The sequence below is a fragment of the Dermacentor andersoni genome, chromosome 7 (genome assembly GCF_023375885.2).
Source record: "Dermacentor andersoni chromosome 7, qqDerAnde1_hic_scaffold, whole genome shotgun sequence".
In the NCBI taxonomy this organism is placed as follows: domain Eukaryota; kingdom Metazoa; phylum Arthropoda; class Arachnida; order Ixodida; family Ixodidae; genus Dermacentor; species Dermacentor andersoni.
In genome coordinates this window covers 164,311,710-164,331,912 of record NC_092820.1, presented here as the reverse complement: position 1 = coordinate 164,331,912, position 20,203 = coordinate 164,311,710, and the positions used below count along the sequence as shown (strand labels likewise).

Sequence of the window (20,203 nt, the reverse complement as noted above, 5' to 3'; positions counted from 1 at the left end):
AAACAAATATGTAGCTACTGCTTTCCTCCCTTGAGCACCAAGTTGTAGCAAGCACAAACAAGCTTTTTACTCTTTGCCAATATAACTGAACCAATTTCGCAGAAACATTTGGATGTGCGAAAATAGCATGTCAAGTACTATGAACGAAACTGTACAGTGAACACGTGACTGGTCAGACAGAATCAGTCCCACACTTTCCTTTCAGCGGTTCACTATAGCTAAATTTGCAAAATCGCAAGCATAATGTGCTTGATGTAGAAAAGACAGTGGACCAGTTTTCTTTCCCAACTGTTTATTAACCTCTGTTTTGAAAGGAGAAAGACATGCCTCTTAACAACCTCACGCTTCCAAGTGGCCGCTACACATAGCAAGCCGCATCAGTTGGGCGCAAACACCACTGCAGTGAAGACAGTAACCGGTGAAAGGCACTGCTGTGCCGTGCTTCCTTCGTTGAATGCTGCCCCCCCCTGCCCCCCCAAGAACAAAATTGATGGGCATCCACTGCATCTAGGCTCCTAGTGCTGGGCACGGCAAGACTTGGCCACAGCTCAAAAAGACCACTACATCGCAAATGAGCCTCGAAACGTCTATGGCCACGCAACGCTGCAGGCCCTCGCGAAAATGAACACAGACTTGGGATTTCTCCCCATGAAGCAACATTGCAGACTGTTGTGACTCATCTTATTTGCCATCCCTCCCAGCACCCTCCCGGCCTCTTCAAAACAGACATGGCAAGGCTGTTTATAGGTAATAGTTATTTGACTTACTAGAACTGTACACCAACAGCAGTATTGGTACCATTCCGAACAAGAGCAAGATATTTTACAGGTGGCTTACACTCCTGGTACGAACAGCTTCAAAAAGAAAGGATCAACGAAAAGCTAGTCTGACGGCAAACTACACGTGCATACAATAGAAATTCACTACGAAGGCCAATTCATTGCTCTGAAATTATGCAAAACTAGTGCCACATCTAATTACCATATTTAGTATTTTTTATGTCCCACAGCTTGACACATTGTGGTTAGATGAACAGGGAGCTCGTTCTAAACATTTCACCGCTGCAGAGTTCTACCATTGCCTCCGCGGAGCAAAGCCAAAGGAGGCAATGTGGCAGAATCCATCGGCACTGAATTGTTCAAAGCAAGACAACCTGGGCAAAGAATGGCTGCAGAAGCAAGGCTTGCCAGAAAGCTCCTTGGAACTCGCTTCACCACCCAACATGCCCCTATTTCCGAGTGAGAGGTGCAGTTTTTCAAGCATATTCTATGCAAAACACAAGCCTGTACCTTGCAAAAAGTGCACAAGCTTGCAGATGGTTCAATCCAAAGACTACAGCCTTGCTTCGTGTATTCGTCGGTAAGTTGCGCCAATTCGTGGCTGCCCCTCCATGATGACCACGCTGCTTCTAGCACAGATGCACACATACCACAGCCACCATACGCAGAGATGTCACTGTGACCCACAACGACGCAGGCCTATCACACGACACGCACGGCTGCTAAGGTGGTAGGCTAGGTGTGTGGATGATGTGGGAACAAGTTGGGCGACATGCTGTATGCAAACAAAGGCATCCTAACGAAGACGTTATCTCCTACACGAAAAATGTCCTGGAAACGGCAACCATTAGACGGTCTGTACAGACTGGTTTGCATACTAGGAAACAGCCGAAATGACTAATCAAAACGCAATTGTTAAAAGTGATTTTGCCCCCACGACTTCTATTTCTTCCCCAACAAAACCTACAGGCAAACACCATGCCTTGCCGTCAAGAGAAACTGCACTGTAAGGAAGAGACAACCAGTGGACATGATAATACAGAGGGAACAAGCAACAAAAAACAGCCATGAAGCTTGTGTTACAAACAAACATTGAAAAGCTTTACTAGCCATCTAACTAGCCAGCAAAATGTTGACAGCTCCTGGATTGTCAACAGCAAAGCAACCATTAGAAATAGCGAAAACAATATCAATAAGCGCAGATGGTCGGAACACACAATCAAGCCCCCTCCATTTTCAAACAGGTCTTGCCCAACTGCGTCAGCTAAAGCACACGGGCAAATAGTTTGCCGGCAAGAAAAGTTGTCCAGATGAGCTTGTGGGGACCAGTGAGTCAAAAGTGCATCGCATAGCTGGCACCCCAAGTTTGTCATGCACTGGACAGTGGTGCTGCAGGTTCAGAGCAGCTTTTTCTTGTGAAGTGTGTTTGCAAAACAACTTGCAAGGCCAAGTTCATCAAGCCCATACTGAATAACACACTCTGCAATATAGGCGTTACGTCCAAGCTCCTACCCTGTTCGCAAGAAGTTTTCAAGAACTTTCCTGCTCTGCAGGCCAAACTTCACTGTTCGCATGAATCAGGCAAAATGAAAAGGGGCAGGCACTGCACGGGGGAGGAAAAAAAAAATGAGATGCAACAGCATGATGACAAAGTAAAAATAAAACACCAATGCGAGATGAGTTTCTTGCACAAGAAGCCACTGTTCAATGAGAGAGGGTATACACATCAAGGAAGAAACCTACAGCTGGACCAAGCCAAGACAATTGAGAGAAAGAAATGAACCAAGGGTGTCCGCGGGCACTGCATGGCCCAGAAGCCGACGCTTGACCGAGCTGGCAGCGGGAAAAGCGCAGAGGCGGTAGCGGCAACAACGTGGAAACAGAGGAGGTGTAAGGAAGAGGCGGGCATGTAGCTCTTGTTTTCGGTGGTGGTGGTGGGTAGACGTCTTGTTGTTTGTTGAATTTCCTGTCCTCCCTCTGGTGTTTTTTCCCCCCTCACTGTGGTGTTCATTTCTTCTTGACTGGCCCCCGAGGTGGCGTCACGGGCCGCCCGGAGTTGAGACCACCGTACTGGTACTTCGCCTTCTTTTCGGAGGGCTTCAGGATCTGCACAGCAAACATAGAAAAGGGTATGAGGAACGAACCTTCCAGGTTGGATTCCACACAGAAAGTGAACATTCCTGAAAAAGGTAGGCCACCCACAGTGTAAAAAATTCCTAGGTACTTTCACATCAAAAAGGCTGCCATGAAATTTCTTTGCAGCAATAGCTCTTACAAGCTTTTGTGCTGCTGAACGTCAATTGACAATTGACGTACAGCCATTACAGATCCAATTGATATCAACCAATGGGTGAAAAAAAGCAATGCTGACCTACGTCAAAATTCAATCGCAAGCTAGCCATGTACACCCGATAGTTCAAACATCCTGCAAAATAACCATGGGACAGTAAAACCATGCTAAAGTGAAACCTGCTCACGGCCACTAGTCTGCCGGACACCTGCCAGCCTACATTGCAAGCAGACACACTTACGCACCAACTAAGGCTACTCGTTTATGCTTATAACCAGCACTGTGAGAAATCAGGCTTGCAATGCTAGTCAGCCCACTCACAAAATGCTAATGAGCCAAGTGATTGTGAAGAACATATAGGCAGGAGACAGCTACGAGCCCTTAGACTGCACCTGTGACTGCGCATGGACGCTGCCACCATTGATTGATCAATTAGTGAACGAGTTTAACACATTCGGTTTCATTATGATGACTCCTCAAATTTACATTAACTAACAGTTGAAGACTGTCGGTTTAATGTCCCCAAACAAAACAAGGGCGAAGGTCACATTTACATCAGCGATTGACGAAGAGGTTGTGTTACCGCGAGCGGCGTCCAATGTTGAAACCAGTAAGCACAACCCTTGCCCCAACAAAATGTTATGTGCATGGTGCCGTTTGCATCTGTTTGTACTGCCACGGAACGTAAAATAACTGGAGGCATATCAAAGCCAACGATAAAAGCCTAAGAAAACAAAATTTGCATCACAATGAAATATTTTCGTATCCCCAGTGAATGGCAGTAAGAGTCAATGCATTTCATATCTCTAGAGAACAAAATGCAACTAAACTGCAAACACAACAAAGACATCTGTTGGAACACAGGATCCCTTATCTACAGGTGTTATGCGCACAGAGTAAATGTGATTGAATTCATTGTCTCTCCACTAAAATTGCATAAAATGCCGTTACAGCACACTTCTGAAACGACTGCTATTTTTATTTACAAATACAGCAAAGCAGCGGAAAAATGTCACGGTCATTATCTTTGTTAAGTGCTCGCATTCCTTTGCTGGCACGTGACAATGGTCTTTTGCATACCTAGCGCAGTGCATAATCTGTGGCTCAGCAAAAGCAAGGAAATTCCCGTCCCACATCTACAGCAAGTCGTTTTCATAGCAGATGAAAACAGTGAGGGGGTTCACCAGCCCTGCAACCAACCTGGAAACTGCACATCAGCGTCTCGTCAACAGACATCATGCCGCCCGCGTTGTCGAATTCACCGCAGTAGTTCGGCGCTGAGAAAAGGGTCACCAGCTGGCGCTTGGCAAAGAACTCGTACCCATCCTCAACGACCTGCACAAAACACACAGCAATAGAGCTCGCCAGGAGAGACTCGGCGACTAAGAGCTGTTCAGTTTGCCAGTGATATCAATCCCCTTAGGCGCAAAATACTTGTTTCTTGTTGCTGTATAAGAACAAAATCAAGCACTCCTCGACTTTTCCACAATTTTAAGCATACTTTTTGTCACTTGAAGACAGCACTTCAAAATATAATGGGCTCAGACAAAGTAACAATTACTCAATTCCGACACCTTCCTGTTCAAGGATCTAGGAAAAAGCAAAATAAGCGTAAATTAGGTTCAATACAGTTATTTGATACCAATGCGAATGCAAAATGAAAAATTTTCCAATTTCAATTTAGAACAGAAGTGTTTCGCAGCGCACGCCCGATCTCTACAAAACGAATTATTTGCTTTCAGAGCTTGCACCTTACACAAGTTTTCACACAGATATCAACCCTTTGCTGGGTATCATTCTTTAGATACCTCTGCCAAAGTCACTTTCACTCGGCTCTTGAAGTGGTCTCTCCACTCACCTGGTGAGCTCTGCATATTAAGTCCAGGTCGTGCCTGTTGAGGAACTTGGAGACTACGTCTGCTCCAAAGGTGAACGAGACGCCACGGTCGTTCTCACCCCAGCCCTGGACGTCTTTGTCGGGATCTGACCAGAGCAGGTCACACAGGAGGCCTGCGTTCCACGCCACGGGGGGTGTTAGCAAGCAGTCACTGGCCAGCGAATGCAAGCGCACTGCCATGCCACAAGCAATTTACACCTGCACGGCTATAAGGAAGTCTCAGTACAAGAATAGCATACCCCTGTGACATGCGCACTATCAATCGTTACTGACCCGCTGAGCACCAAACTATGCTTTATGAAGCGCCTGCAACAGTGCTTGAATCATATGTCGACATACTAAAAAATAATTTCAAAGACGTGACTGCATAAGTGAGTGAGTGATGAAGGCCGTGTCATTGTTTTATACCTTCATTTTGTCCGCGTTTTGTGCTGCACTGTAACGAATCTTACTATGAATCCTAACCAACTGGCCCTGCTTGACATCTTGATGCAGTGATGGAGGGGTTAAGCAGGCATGAGCGAACGCTAGTGCACGTTAGTAAGTATGAACGCCAGTGAGTGTGAGTAGATGTATGTATGCGTGTGAGTGGCAGTGAGTGGACTTGGGCTGTGAACGTGATTATGTAGCTGCGCCTTCAGTAACAACTCAAACTGTCACACCAAGACTGACAGAAAGGCAAAGTGCCATACGAGTTATTGCCTGTCCATTGTCAACACAGAAGAATCCGAGCATGATCAAATGTATTAGCATATTACTGGTGTACAGAACCATTTTTTTTCACTTATACAACAAAATGACACCAAACATTGTAAAACACCTTTAGAGTGTTTTCATTGCCTTGTGAAACTGCAGTCGACGACCGATAATTCGGACTCCACAGGAACATAAACAAGTTCGAACTATCGAATGTCCGAAAAAACGAATGCATCAAAAAAGAAATAAATTTAAAAAGAAGATAATTTTATTCATGTTTTAAGACCCCTGTGCAAAGAATTAGTGGTTTATTCGTTGCTGCACGCACTTCCGCTTATGCCAACTAAGTACACCTGTATTTCTACCAGTTTTGCGCTGTTGCTGTATGCCCATGCAAGAACTGCAAAGGCTCGTGTCAGATCCGCATGTGAAGGTTCCAGAGCACACGGCACATCATCATCCAAGTTAGAGTCGCTGTTTGACGGTGGGAGAGCTTGCTCAATTTCGTCTTCATTCAGTTCGGCACACGACAACACTGTGCTGTTGACATCTCGAAAGTCTTCAAATGTAATGGCAGCCAAAATTGGCACACCGCAGCCTAGCAGGTAATCAATGATGTCCGCGTTTGAGCTCGTTGCAGTAGGCGGCACTTGAGGCTTTTCAGTTGCGGAGTCGGGCTCATTCGGACTGCGAGGGCACATGCGTTGGTGCCAATTGACGTGGCCTGTCTACAAGTTCATGAGAAAAGACTTCTTGGAGCCAGCAGAGCGCTGTCTGGAACGCAAACTAAACAAACATGCACAGAATGGCCGTACGCTGTCCGGAAGGCAAACTCGTCAAACAGAATGACGAGAGCAGGCCATGCGTGGGATTGCCGGAATAGGCGGATGAGGATGTGATGGTTGCAATGTTGATGCGACCTATAATTCAGGCAAGGCCTTCAACATCAGTATTTGCAGTTAAATCTATGAGGCGTAGGGCTCCGATCAAGGCAAGGCCTCAGAGATTACCATTTAACATGTAATCTCTGAGGCCATATTTGATGTCTCATCAAGGTTGCCAGAGGAGATAATGACGGCAGAGTCAGCGTACGCTACAGCCATGGATGAAGTCCGGATAATCGAATGTAGAGCTGGCGGCTGTTCGAAATACCAGCCTACACATTAACCCTTTGAAGGTTTTTGCCGTATATGTGCGGCGGCAGTTTTCTGTCCCACAAGGTCTTTGCCGTACAGGTACGGTTTCGACTTTTTCGTTTGAAATTTCGCGCCATAATGATGCGTGCTCACTGGGAGGTGCTGCCACCTCTTAGAACTTACAAGAGGCATTTGAAATTTGTGCTACCTTCTTGCGAAGATAAACAGAACTGATTTCTCGCTTGACCGCGTCACGCAGACTGCGGCAACACCCCTTTTGCGGTTTCGGTTTAGCCGCATAATTGCACGGAGGCCCGCGAAATGTGATCTTTCTCTTTGTTGGCACTCTCTTGCAGGGGTTGCGGAAGTTGATTTGTATCTTGATTGGCGCTGCTCTTAGCTTGTTTATCACCGCCACTAACGAGGTATTCTCTCTCTCTGCGGCAATGCGCTTACGCGAGAGAGTGCCTCAGACCTCTGCCCAAGGCAGCCACACGCAGAGAATATGTCACGTGTCTGCCAACACAACTTTTAACTCCAAGAGGAGACCAGACGCGTTTTAGGTGTGCAGATTGCGATTAGGCACTGTGCATAGACCTGTGTTTCAAGGAGTACCACGCTCTGAAATACTATTGAACATTTTGCAGTTCTGAGTGATGCCGACACCAAAGTACCAAAGTAGGCCCACAGAGTCGGAGACAATGACACGTACCCGTGTCCGGGACATCTGTTGGTCGCATGATGCGCCTGATCTGTTCCATGGACTGGAGGTCAGGGGAGAGCCCTGCAGTGAGGACATGGTTTATCAGCACACATGCAAGATATAGTCGAACCTCGACATATCGAACAGCGCGGTGATTGCGAAATAATTCAATATAGCAAGAATTCTATGTATAAAATCACGTAAAATATGCATCATAATCTTCTACAAGTCAATAAATTAACCAAAGGCACAATTGGGGATTGTTGTTCGGAGCGCGCGTTCGGTTGCGTTGTGCGGATTTGGCATAGGCGGCACCGACTTCGTCCGCGGGGAGAGCGCTTTTGGTTGCGTCGCATGCAATTAGCCTGGGCCGCCGCGCCGACTTTGTCAGCCGCGCGAAGTTGGCGCGGCCCAGGCCAATCGCGTGCGGCAGAAACGAATGAGTGCTCCAAACAATGATTCCCGATCGTGCCCCAATTGTGGCGCAGTAAACACTCACTTGAAGCTTCACACAAGGTATTTATTTGGCTGAAAGTACTGCAGCAATGTAGCCTGCTTTTTATTGACAGCCCCGTGCTTAAACACGGAGTCCTCAACATAGTCTAGGCGATCCACAAGCGATAGGCCGGTCCTCTATTGCGCCACATAGCGGCATAGAAGGGCCAAAGCAGCTACAGCCTCAGTTAAGTCGGGAGCTGGGCAACATCAGCGCTTGCGAGATCAACCTCGGCAGCGTCTTCGTTTATCCGTTACTTTTTCTGCAATCTCCATGCCCGTCAATCGAAGCGTGTTGAAACGCTGTCAATAACAAAATCTTAAGTGGCATTCGTCAAGGCATCTATGAGTGAGCCCAGTGAGCGTGTGCTGTCGCGCGTCTGAGGATGCAAACCGCCAGTCCTCGCAAGGCGCGGCAGTTGCAGAGCGCGACACCAAGAGGGACTCAGTGCAACAAATGCAATGCGTCGTTGACGTTGTCGAACTAGCCAAGCCACCGCTTGCGTATGCCCAGACATTCAAATGGCCCCTTGAGCGCGATTGATGTGTGCAGCTACAGTGCGCAGCAGTCGGGAACGCCCATCGCGCCACCACTATCTTCGAGGGTGTTGCGGGAAAGCTCACCGCATGTCAACAGAGCACTCGTGGCATGGAGTGGCGGAGTTTGATATCTCCATTTTACGTCCGACGGCATTCGAAATAATTAGAAATGCATGCGATTTTCCAGGTGATACAGAAAGTGTTCGGTATATCCATGGTCGATATATCAAGGTTTGACTGTATTGTGTGTAAAGTATTAAGTGTTTAATATACAGACAAGAACAAGAATACATAAAGATGAACGCATAATGTAATGCAACACCAACTAGCCCATCAGTTACACTATTACGCTGCATGTGCGAGAGAAGCGAGCATCCTCACATCGTTCCTGTCAAGAAAGTAACTTGCTATGGCAATGCCATTGCTTGAGCCTCTGCCGTTACGACTGAACAACGCACTAAAGAAGAAACACAGACACACACACCACTGCACAACCACAGATTAGAGCATCTTTAGACACCAGACACGACTGATTCTTCCAAGGCTGACCACATATCCCAGGTGGCTGTGCTTGCCATTAAACCTTAATACACAAGACTAAAAGGCTAGCTTTGTGTGAAAGTACTTATCTGAACAGTTCCTAAAGCTGCACGGCTGTACAGGCATGCCTGCATAACCTAGCTGCACAGCTGCATCAACCGTGGTTAACTCAAAGTTGAAACACCCAGCACAGTTAGTTTAAGACAATACATCTGTTCATAGCAATTCTGTCACTTGTGGCAAGCACACATGTAGACTCGATTAGATTGTCTTTGTAAACGAATGCAACTACGGTAGGCCGTAAAGGGTATGCATCGTTTAGCACACCAGCAGTGCAACTGACTCACCGCCATGGCAGCAGAAGATTTTCTCGTCGATGATGGCAGCAATGGGCAAGCAGTTGAAGCAGTCGGTGAACGTCTTCCAGAGCTTGATGTTGTAGCGTCGTTTGCACTCGTCGTAGAAACCATAGATGCGGTTGATGGACGCGCACTCGTGGTTGCCCCGCAGTAGAAAGAAGTTCTCGGGGTACTTGATCTTATAGGCAAGCAACAGGCAGATTGTCTCCAGTGACTGCTTGCCTCGGTCGACGTAGTCGCCCAGGAAAAGGTAGTTGGCCTCGGGAGGAAAGCCACCGTACTCAAAGAGCCGCAGCAGATCCGTGTACTGGCCATGGATGTCGCCTGCACGCATACACCGGACATAGAAATTATTACCGCCATGCAAGCTTTAGGAGGACAATAATGAGAAACACTAAACAACTGCAGGTTAGTACATCACCATATAAAAACACTGCATTTAATATAAGAAGGCTTGCTCCCTAGCAGAGAGACTTTCATGCTGAAAGCCCAATGGCTCACGATATCAACCAGGTACCACTAATTTCACAATATTTTCTTGTATTTGGCTTCCTGTGCAACGAGAGAGAGAGAAAAGGAGAAGACGGAGGTTAGCCAGTGTAAGTGCCAGCTGGCTACCCTGCACTGGGAAATGGGGTAAAGGGAATAAAAGGTGAGAGAATGAACAAATAAAAGAAATAAAGCAAGAAAAATCCACACAGTAACACGATGCTACATGCTACAACTTTCAAAGTCGGTTGCACAATTCGCAAGCCTTCAAGAACATGAACAGAGCACCTAAGGCCTTGAATGTTGAAACCCATCTGGACCAGTGTCCTAGAACCTTTTCGTCTGTCAAGGGACAATCATACTGTTCAACAACGGCTGCCAGGCTGAGATTGTGTCTATCTCTGATGCAAAACTTATTAATGCGAGTAGCACTCTTCAGGTACTTGATGCACCTCACAGGTTCTGACTGACTGCCTATCAATCTGTGTTTCCGTTTTCCCACCAACTTGGGTCCACTGGGATTGGGTAGTCGAAATCTGACTGGTAGTGCATCAGGCTGCTGTGCCGATGGGACGCGGTTCACACCCACTGTCGGACAGCCTTGGTCAACGAGTATATGTTGCTCTTCAATGAACTTGGTGACAACTTGGGTCACTGGTATATGCTACTAGGTATGTGCCGCTCTTCAATGAATCTCTTGACGCCAAATTCGATAACAGGGCATTTGCCACTGCATATGTGCTGCACTTCAACGAGAAAAAATGTCTTAAATTTCATCAGGTGCATGGTGGAATGAAACCCCTGCTGCATGCAAGCTTTGTGCCGCCGCCACTAGATGGTGCAGCGTGTGCAGGGGAAGCGTGGGAGAGGACCCTGGATGCACGCAAGTTTCAGCGTTGGCAATACGATGTGTTGCTACACAACTTTAGTGCTAACTGCATCAAGATTGACGTTCATCGTGAGATGTGCTCTGCCATAAAACGTCGAGTGACACTTGTTTCTTGTGCAGCACCTCCCAAGACGACCGGGGAGGAAATTCAAAATTAATCAGAAAAAGAAATATGGAAAAAAATACTACAGTACAAAATTCGAGAGTTTCATTATGGATGATATCAGAGCATACATTTAACTACAAAATGAGTTACTGAAGTGTCTGGAATAATTAGAAATCACTGAGACAACCATGGACGAAGTTCAAAATAAATCAGAATAGGAAAAAAGAAATACAGTCGCCGACCGATTTTCCGGACTCCAAAAATTCGGACATGCCCGATTATTCGGTCAGCTTCGTGGCACCGCCATTCTCCCCATAGACCATAATGTATAACAACTGCCGAAAGTTCGGACACCTTGCAGCCTCTCGTCTGATTTTTCAAACACTCCTTGAGTCAACTCGATCGAGGGCATCATGCACCGACTCTGACCGGCGCATAGTTCGACTTGCTGAACGCCATTTTTGTTTTGAACGGAGCCTCCTTGCTGCCCCACGAAGCGGCGCTACTGGAAATCCCCGCTCATCATCATCGTTTCCGCTTGGTTCGATAGAATGGCCGTACAGCAGTTCCGGTTTCAGCTTAGTAAGCCATGTCAAGACAATCCAGCAGCTGATTTGTTTCTTTCGCGCACGACGATGCGAGCAGGCCGCGTTTTTCGTTTGTGCGACTGGTGTCGGCACGATAGTGTTTGCTTTGTGTGCTGTGTCGAGGTTTCGGTGTTCCAACGCGGCGTACGGAAACATCGCGTCAAGTGTCTAATGGCGCCGACAGTGCGGGTGCCGGGGGGCCTAAGATTTGTCGCCTTCCGATGTGCTCCCTACTGACGCGGAAAAAGTTCTGCCGAGACCTGCGCAGTGGTTGCATTGCGATTCCGGACACAGTCTCATTTGAGAGTTTCACAGGTGCTGACACTGCTGTACTGACATGCGCAGAACTCGACGACAGCGAGATCATTAGTCAGGTTTCTGCTGCACCCATTCTTTATGCTGCACCGCCGGACGATGACTCCGAGTCGGAAGATGACGCACCACGTGCTACGCTGCTGTCGCATGCGGAATGTGCACAAGCAGTGACTGTGCTTTCAGCCGCCTATAGTGACCGTTCGACCCTCTCCGAGATTCAGGTTTATCTGATTGCGCGTAAACGGAACAGCGTGCAACGGCGCACTCACGATTTCTTCAAGCCTATTGCAGAGCCCGAATAAGTGCGTGGAAATAAAGGAGTTCATTTTTTTTTCTTAATCTGCTTTTTCGGACACCTGTTTATTCGGACATTTCCGCAGTCCCCGTGAGGTCCGAATAAACGGTCGGCGACTGTAGTACAGTACAATATTTGTGGGTTTCATTATAGATATATTGGACCATAAGTTTAGTTACAAGTTGAGTTACTGAAATGTCTGAAATAAGAATAAGACTTCACTTATTGCCGCAAACAAAAGCACAGAATCAGACTTTAGAGACCCACCATATGAGCACGAGTGGCGAAATTCCTGGAAACCCGGAAGTAGAAAGCTTCACACACAAGGTGGCATGATATTTAACCGACTAATTAATGGAAAACAATTGCCTTCAAGTTTAGTTTGTGTGTTGTATTTGCCTAAAGTTAACCTAAATAACATGAATACCGAGGTGCGAGCGCCACTAAGACACCTAAGTCAAAGGTTAGGATCACCTACCATTTTTTTTTAAATTTGATAAACAATTAACAAGCCTCGGCAATAAGTTGCCAAAACTAGGTTACTGCCTTGAGCTGAGCTGGCGGGAGAATTAGAAAGGAGCATCACCACCAAGATTTTGTTTAAAAGAGTTTTTTCAGGTATCTAATAATATCCCCTCCGCATATGTGCAATCTACCGACTTAGATGAGCTTATGCTTATTTGCTTTCTTTCGGTGTTTGACGTAAAGGAATGGTCATCCTTCACTGTCATTACCAACTCAACTTGGCCCTGACTATATTGTGAATTACCACGACAACCACAACTTGTAGACATGGAAAAAAAAAAATTATTCAAGCCTTCCTGATGTGCACCCAAGCACATACGTGTTTACGAGTGTAGTTCCGCTGTGCTCATTCTCTGCAGCATGAAACCAGTCTCCACTGCATAGTTCACAAACTATCCACTGGTTCCTCAAAGCAGGAGCATAAAGGAGGGCACAGAAGCAGCAGACTCACCGCAAATTTTGAGCGGCGCCTCGAGCTCAAGCAGGATCGGCTGGCTGAGGAAGATCTCGCGAGACTTTAGGCAGAGGCCACGAACCTCCGCCTCCGTCAGCTGCACAGTCTTTCCTGGGCGGCATCCCCGGACTGCAGGGAAGGCAAGCCATCAGCCTCCGTTTCACCCATCCACTGGCGCGGGCCGATTTCAGTGGGTCATGCCCCTCCACAAACACTTCCGAGTTGCATTATGCCAAGTGTTCCAGAACACTCGGGAGGCTAGCACCTTCAAGCAAAGGCAGAAAACACTGCAACATGTGACACCTTGCCACACCACGTCACTTCCTGCGGAAGGCATTGCAGGCATACTGGCCTTAGCTATGTTACATGCTGCAAATGCCCAAGATTGGAACGCCTTTTTGTTGCCCATTTTTTTTCCTCCTCTCACTTTTTATCGCCTTCACAGCACTTATAGCCCCCACCCCAGTGCAGGGTAGCAAACCAGAAACTCTCCTCTGGCTAACTTCCCTGCCTTTCCTCTCTCTCATGCTGCACATTCCTCCCAGTTCATGAATTCAAGCATTCTTAGATCGCTCAAGTTTACTCTGTCAAAGTAGTCAAAGTGCACAGTTGCCAGGGCAAATTCATAGTTGTAGTGTGCTTGCCCAGATGATGTTTCCGAACTTGCAGACTCGCATATTCATTGTCGGCAGCCAAGACGGGCTAGCTCCCAAAATTCTGCCCATATTCTGCACCAACACATTACCACCTACTGCCTGAATTTTGCAAAGATCCAATTTCTGCAATTTTTTACGAACAGTCTACATTCAAAGAAACTTCTCCCTAAATAAATTTACAATTATGTCATAATACACATTATCTTCCCATTCGCAAAATTACCCATGAATTACCTTAAAACTTCAGAGCTGACAGAAGACAATATTAAGGTTGCAAATGAAGTTATTCGAATTGAATTCTAGGGTTTTATGCACTCAAACCATGATTTGATTATGAAGCATGCCGTGGTAGGGGACTCCGGATTAATTTTGACCACCACCAAATCTATAATGTGCCCCCACTGTACGGGACACGGGCATTTTTTTTTTATTTTGCCACCATCCAAATTGAGCCTTGGCAGCAGAATTTGATCCCACGACCTCGTGCTTAGCCACGCAACACCATAGGCGCTAAAGCCACCGCGGCAGGCAAATGAAGCAATTAATGCCCTCAGAATGTGAAACAGGTTTCAGCAGTAAATAATCACTAATCAAAGCCTATGTCTTCTATTCAATTAGATTTCATAACCTGACAATTTTAGTGGTTTCTATTGCACTCCAGGAATGACTAAACCACCCTGCACTTTGCTCGCCAATGTTTGAACATGTGCAACTGTGTTCACATGTTCACATGTGAACTTGGGGTTCTTTAACGTGCAGACAATGCAAAATACATGGGCGTTTTTGTATTCCACCCTCATCGAAATGCAGCCGGGATTCAATCCCACATCCTCAGCTTAGAAGCACGATGCCATAGCCACTACAGCAGGTATGTAACCGAGCCAGTCTTTGACACCTTGATAATGCACAATGGTGATACTACAGCAAGTCCTTTTCTTTCAAAGGCCTTTCCAACGAACTACACCGACTAATAAAAAAGGAAAAAAAAAAAAGATGCATGGCACTTTCCAAGGCATGAAGCTTTTAGCTGTGCATCTCCACCCAAAGACATTTTGAGTACCTTTAGCATTATCGAATCATATATTCTTTGTAAAAGCAATAGAAAACTGCCACTACTATATTTTTCATAAAAGAATGGCATAAAGGACAGGAAATGAATACTGCCAGTTATCTCCGTTACAGAAACCATGTGCCTCAATTTACCAACCTAAGCACAATATAATCAGGTACGAGCACTTAATTTCTACGCAAGAAATAGACTAGAGAAGAAATGCAACTCATTTAATAAAATGTTACTAATAGAGGCAGATCTGGAAAGAATAGGCATAGATATGAAAACAATAGAGGTAGGCTGGTAAGAGCAGATAGCACAATGTAGGACTACCAAGGAACATTTACACAATCGCAGCCTCTTCCAATTACACGCAACACTCAAGCCACACAATAGTTAAATGTGATGCGTTATTAAAATTGCCTTTTTCTTTTTCACACTACGGAAGTATGTCACAATGAAGGCCACTATGTGCTGCATTTGACGAAAATGTTAAGCAAGCGCTAGGTACATGGGCTTCATTTGTCTAGCATCCTGAATGTTCATCAAATTTATGAATGCAAGATCAATAAAACTGGCTCGTCAATGCGCCAACAAAAGAAACATGTTTGACAATGGCACCAATGCAAGAAAGCTAGGGTCAGAATGAATCTCTTCAGTCAGTAGGAAGAGCTGGAACTGTCATTTAACTGTAAATACAGATTTAAAAGGTCGCTCACAGGGTCTGAAAACACCCTACGGATGTGTACACAATTTAGGTCTGCCATGCCCATCGAGGCGAGATGCAATCACTGCATCCACCGCAGCTATAAGTTCATGCTCCCGTCTGGACAATTCCTTTCAGTACAGGGAAAGCTACCAATCCTGTCGGACAATCACGAACGAAAACTGGTTGCATGTCTCATGAGATGGAAGACAACTAGCCACCAATCCATCTATAATCCTTCCGTTCGACCAGCATCTGAGCGCACAGGGTGATTAGCGACGAACGATAGGCAGAACTACTTTTCGTTCTCATCAGTGGTGTTGCAATGGGGGTGGCACACAGTGCACGCCCCACCCCCCTAAATTTGTTAGAATTCGGCCTTCCCAAGCACCCTCCTCCGAAATAAATTTCTAGCTGCGCCACTGGTTCTCGTCCTTGACCGATTGACGGGAGCTGTAACTGTGCTGCACGTAACTGCGGTGAACAGAGCATAATACGAATGTCAAACGGCACATTTTTTATCAGGATCAAGCCTGATCCAGATCGACTTTCTCAGTCGTGATTAGCTCCTTTGCGTAGTAAGCTGCACGAGGGAGCCAATCGCAGTCGTGAATTTCGATCCGGATTGGGCTTGATCGTGATCGAAAGTGGTAATGTGACGCCGATATAACTCTCCACCCGCCATGATGCTTTCCGATTTGAAATGGCGCGCAGCTGTTTCATGCTGCAGAAATATGCACAACATTACATGGGACAGACATACGTCTGCATTTATGAAGGAACAGATAACGAGGTAAACAAAAAGCAAACTGCGACACCATATCCTTCAGCTTTTCTGAATGTTAAGCTCCCATTCAATCTCCGCTTTTCTAGAACACTTGAAATCTCCACAGCACTGGCGTTGTTCAATATTTACCAAAACATGTCCCCTTCAATTACGAACACGCAAAACGCCAATGCTAAGCCTCAAAACTCCATGTTATTGCATGATGCCCCGCTGTTTGAGCTACTGAACAGGGAAAAATAAACAAAGAGCTTTGTAAGAATAAAAAAGGAGGGTTCAAAGGAGTGAACCTTTTCCGGTTTTCATGCTGCGCGGACACCTAAAACGAAGAAAAAAGAAAAGCAGCTTGCATCTAATGAAAGCAACCAGAAACAAGACAGAGGGTGTGAAGAAGGAAGCAAACATGGAACCAGTGTCTCTTCGGCAGGGCTCCAGAAGGCAACGCGACGGCGCTAGGCCCCGACGCAACCCCCTGCACCCCAATTAGGCGGAACAAATAACTCCTGGAACAAAGCTCGCTCACGTGCGCCGTGTACGACAGCGGCAAATCACTTGCGGGCACACGGCCGGTCTTTTTATTTTTTTCTTACACCCTGTCTCTAGACGGAGGAGGAAGATACAAAGGTGACGCGTAACCAAAACGCAACACTCCTTGCCTAAAGCAGCATCACGGGACGAGATGTGAAGCAAGAGTGCGTTCAGGAGGCGGGGAGGAGGGGGGGAGGGCGCAGAGCTTCAGAAAACGGGCCCTAGTACAAGCGGGCGAGAACAGACGGCGCAGCACGCGTTCTGCCTCGCCAATTAGAAACAATAGCTGTGCAACGCAAGGGACGATTCATCAAATGGCCCCGTGCAGGCGACAATCGCGGCTCAACCTGTCCGAGCACTCCCTATCTCCGACCGACAGCCTGCCAGACCACATTTTGTTGTTGTCCGTGTATTTCTTTTTGCGCAGTATACATTTGTTTTTTGTTTTCTTGTGTGTTTCTGTGCTACCGATAGCTTCACGGGACTAAATACATCTCGGCAACACTGTCGAAGCGCAAAACATTACCCCGAAAGGGCTGTCTGCAACGTGGTCAAGCATTTGCACTGGAGTGGCGATATTCATCCGCGGATTCACAGCGCAGCGCTTTGTTGTGATTAGCGAACTCCCACAGCAATGAGCAGGATTTCCCGTGCGCTTGATCACTGTTGCATCTGCCGAGTCGAACATTTAATGCTTACTTACGCGACGCGTTCATGACGCCGCGCTAATCTCAAAGCTTTTGTTTGATTACTTGATACTCAAAGCCGAGATACTCAGAAAGGGAAAAAGGTGAGTCTCTGTACCAGACGATTTACGATAACTGAGCCACGCAGACCCCTGCGGATCCTTAGCGCACCTACGGTCAGTCTCAAACTAAAAACGCAAGAGGCGGTGCTCCTCGGTCGATTTCCGCGTTTCGCAACTCCAGAGACGGAAATGGTTAGTCGCAGAGGAAGCGTGGCCCCATGTTTATAAAAGGGGGGAGGAAGGAGCGGGAGGGGTAATCCCTCGAGACACACGAAACCCGACGGTCGCTTTTGCGCAAGAACAAAAACGAGAATAAACGGCAGAGATCATGACCGCCTCTCCACTTCCCCTCGCGGCCTCCACCTATCCTAAAGGTACACCGGCGGTCTCATAAAAGCGAGCCGTGTGTAGTATATGCCGAGGTGGGGCACCTTCACAGCCGCCAGCTGAAACCGCCGGACACGAGATCGTGCCTGGCCGCCGTCACGCCGGTGACGAAATGCCCACGAGATTCAAGGTTAAAATACACGAGGAGAGGTACCGTCTCCGAGCGAAACTCCGCGGCCACCTCGCCCATACATCGCCGCACGCAAAGCTCGCACGGCGGTAGAGAAAAAGAAACTGGGGACTGTTTATCTCGCACTATCTACCCGTTTCTTTATTTGCCAACTTGGCGGCGCGAGGTGGAACCTATTCGCTGATGCGGGTTAGAGGCTCGTTCCAGAAAAGCACGCCGTGTTCTCAAGGCGGCGCGACTCAGCTAAGCCTACCCACGACACCGACCTGGCCAAATGCTCGGCGCTTAAAAGCGGACGCCGAACGGTCGCACCGAGAAAACAACTCCCGCAGCAAGTTGCCGCGCACCGAAAGGGCTCGACCCCGCGACGCGTCAAATAAAAGCGACGCAACCCGGCCCGTGGTGTTTTGCGCCTTCTCGGGTGCAGAGCAAGGTGCGGCGAGCGCTGCGGAAATAGGCGCAGGTTCACGGATGGCAAGCGGCAAGCCCCTGCTGCTGATGCATCCGACCGAAGTCGCGGTTCGAGTTTGGGTGCGCAATAACCGTATTTCCGCTCGCAACGCATAGCGCACATCAAACCTCTTCGCGGACGCAATCAGGGTGGCATAAATCACGCGAAACAACGCCCCAGCTTATCGCGGTAGAGACCGCACATCCCGCGCACAAGCCCCGGGCATCGGCCATTTCTTTCGTACCGTTTCCCCCCTTCCCAACAAGCGCTAAGTAGGGTGCTCAACATTTAACAGGCCCACGAGCGTTTTGGCGGGTGTGACCGCGCTTACGTCAACTGTCGACATGAAAAGAGAGCCCGAATTTTTCGCTCTGCGTTTCGCGAGATGCGTCGCGCGGGTTAAAACGCGAGAAAAAAAACCAACCAAGCGGCCGCTCAACCCCGCCGCTGCGAATGACAATGACAGTATGCACGGCAAAACCTGTGCCTACCGGCGTCCAAAACAGAGCAGAGTTTCACGAGAAACACGGCTCGATAGCGCTCGCCGGTAACTCGGAACAAACGTTCACTCCCTTAAGTAAATAAACGAGTGCAAATGAAAGATTTTCTCACCTTCTAAGAGCCTGGAAATTATGCTGTCTACGTTCAGGTCTCCCTCCGCCATTTTCACCCGCTGATGACATCAAACGCGCCCCAACAGCCCCCGACGGCGCATGCGTTGCAGTTCGGGGCGACCGTCGCGCCGCGGCGCGTGGCGCGGCGAGCACTCGCAAAACGCCCTTTGTTTATTTTTATTTTTTCTCGTCTTGTTGTTTGTTGTTCCTGCTTCTTTTTGGCGACGCTTCGCGCAAGCAGATGGCTTCCGGAGTGCGTTTTATGTGGCGTGCTTTCCCACTAACGCGCTTTGGGAATCGGAAATACGCTTCTTTCTCAGGCAAAGACCATTTGTTCGCCATTCCTGCAGCGAAAACAGCAAACGCTGTCAGCGGTAAATGACATATTTTGCTCACTCAGATGTAAATTGCTGTGAGAAGACATGCCGGCCGCGTTCCTGATTTAATGAGATGAGGGTGATTGCTCGAAAATTGTCCTCAGGTCTGCGAAAGAAAGGCAAATGCAGTAACTTTGGCAGTGTTTTACCAAACGAACCATGGTGCACCCTGTATGCTCGTTGTTAAGCTCACTGGGAATAGAATAACAAAAAAATAATTTTGCAGCGCAATGGGTAGCTAACATACAAAATGAACCCCCCGCCCCGTAGTTCGTACATGCCACAATAGCAAAGCAGCCAAGGAAGTGATTGCTCGGGCTAGCTGCATGGTTAGGTCAGCGCACAGCCTCTACATTGTGTCGTCTGATCATTCGCGCGTGCTTCGTTCCACAGAATCTGTAGGAATGCACAACAGTTCACAGCGCGATGCCATAGGCGAACGTTTTTGTGAGGATAAAAATCTAGCAACTGCGCATGTGGCAGTCTAAGGTCGTCAAAGCAGTACAGCTCAAATTCCTGCCGCTACGTCAAAAATCCGTGTAGTGCGACCAGACGTCCCGGTATTCGACATTTCCCTGATCTATTTTTTCAATTGGGGTCTACGCAGGAACGGTACGCAGGTGTTGTAAGGCGAATCGGTGAGAGATGGCTGTCTCAATTTTGTAAGGCTGCGACA

The 20,203-nt window shown here is 47.5% G+C and overlaps 1 protein-coding gene across 1 annotated transcript; it reads right to left on the bottom strand.

Moving 5' to 3' along the window:
- Positions 1-275: 275 nt before the first annotated feature.
- Positions 276-19,259, bottom strand: LOC126533228 (serine/threonine-protein phosphatase PP1-beta catalytic subunit). The gene is made up of 7 exons (XM_050180504.2): positions 19,149-19,259; positions 13,093-13,224; positions 9,424-9,759; positions 7,511-7,582; positions 4,928-5,079; positions 4,270-4,404; positions 276-2,885 (listed from the first exon to the last, which is right to left on the bottom strand). The coding sequence occupies exons 1-7, from the start codon at positions 19,198-19,200 to the stop codon at positions 2,787-2,789; spliced, it is 978 nt and encodes a 325-aa protein (XP_050036461.1). The 5' UTR covers positions 19,201-19,259; the 3' UTR covers positions 276-2,786.
- Positions 19,260-20,203: the final 944 nt, after the last annotated feature.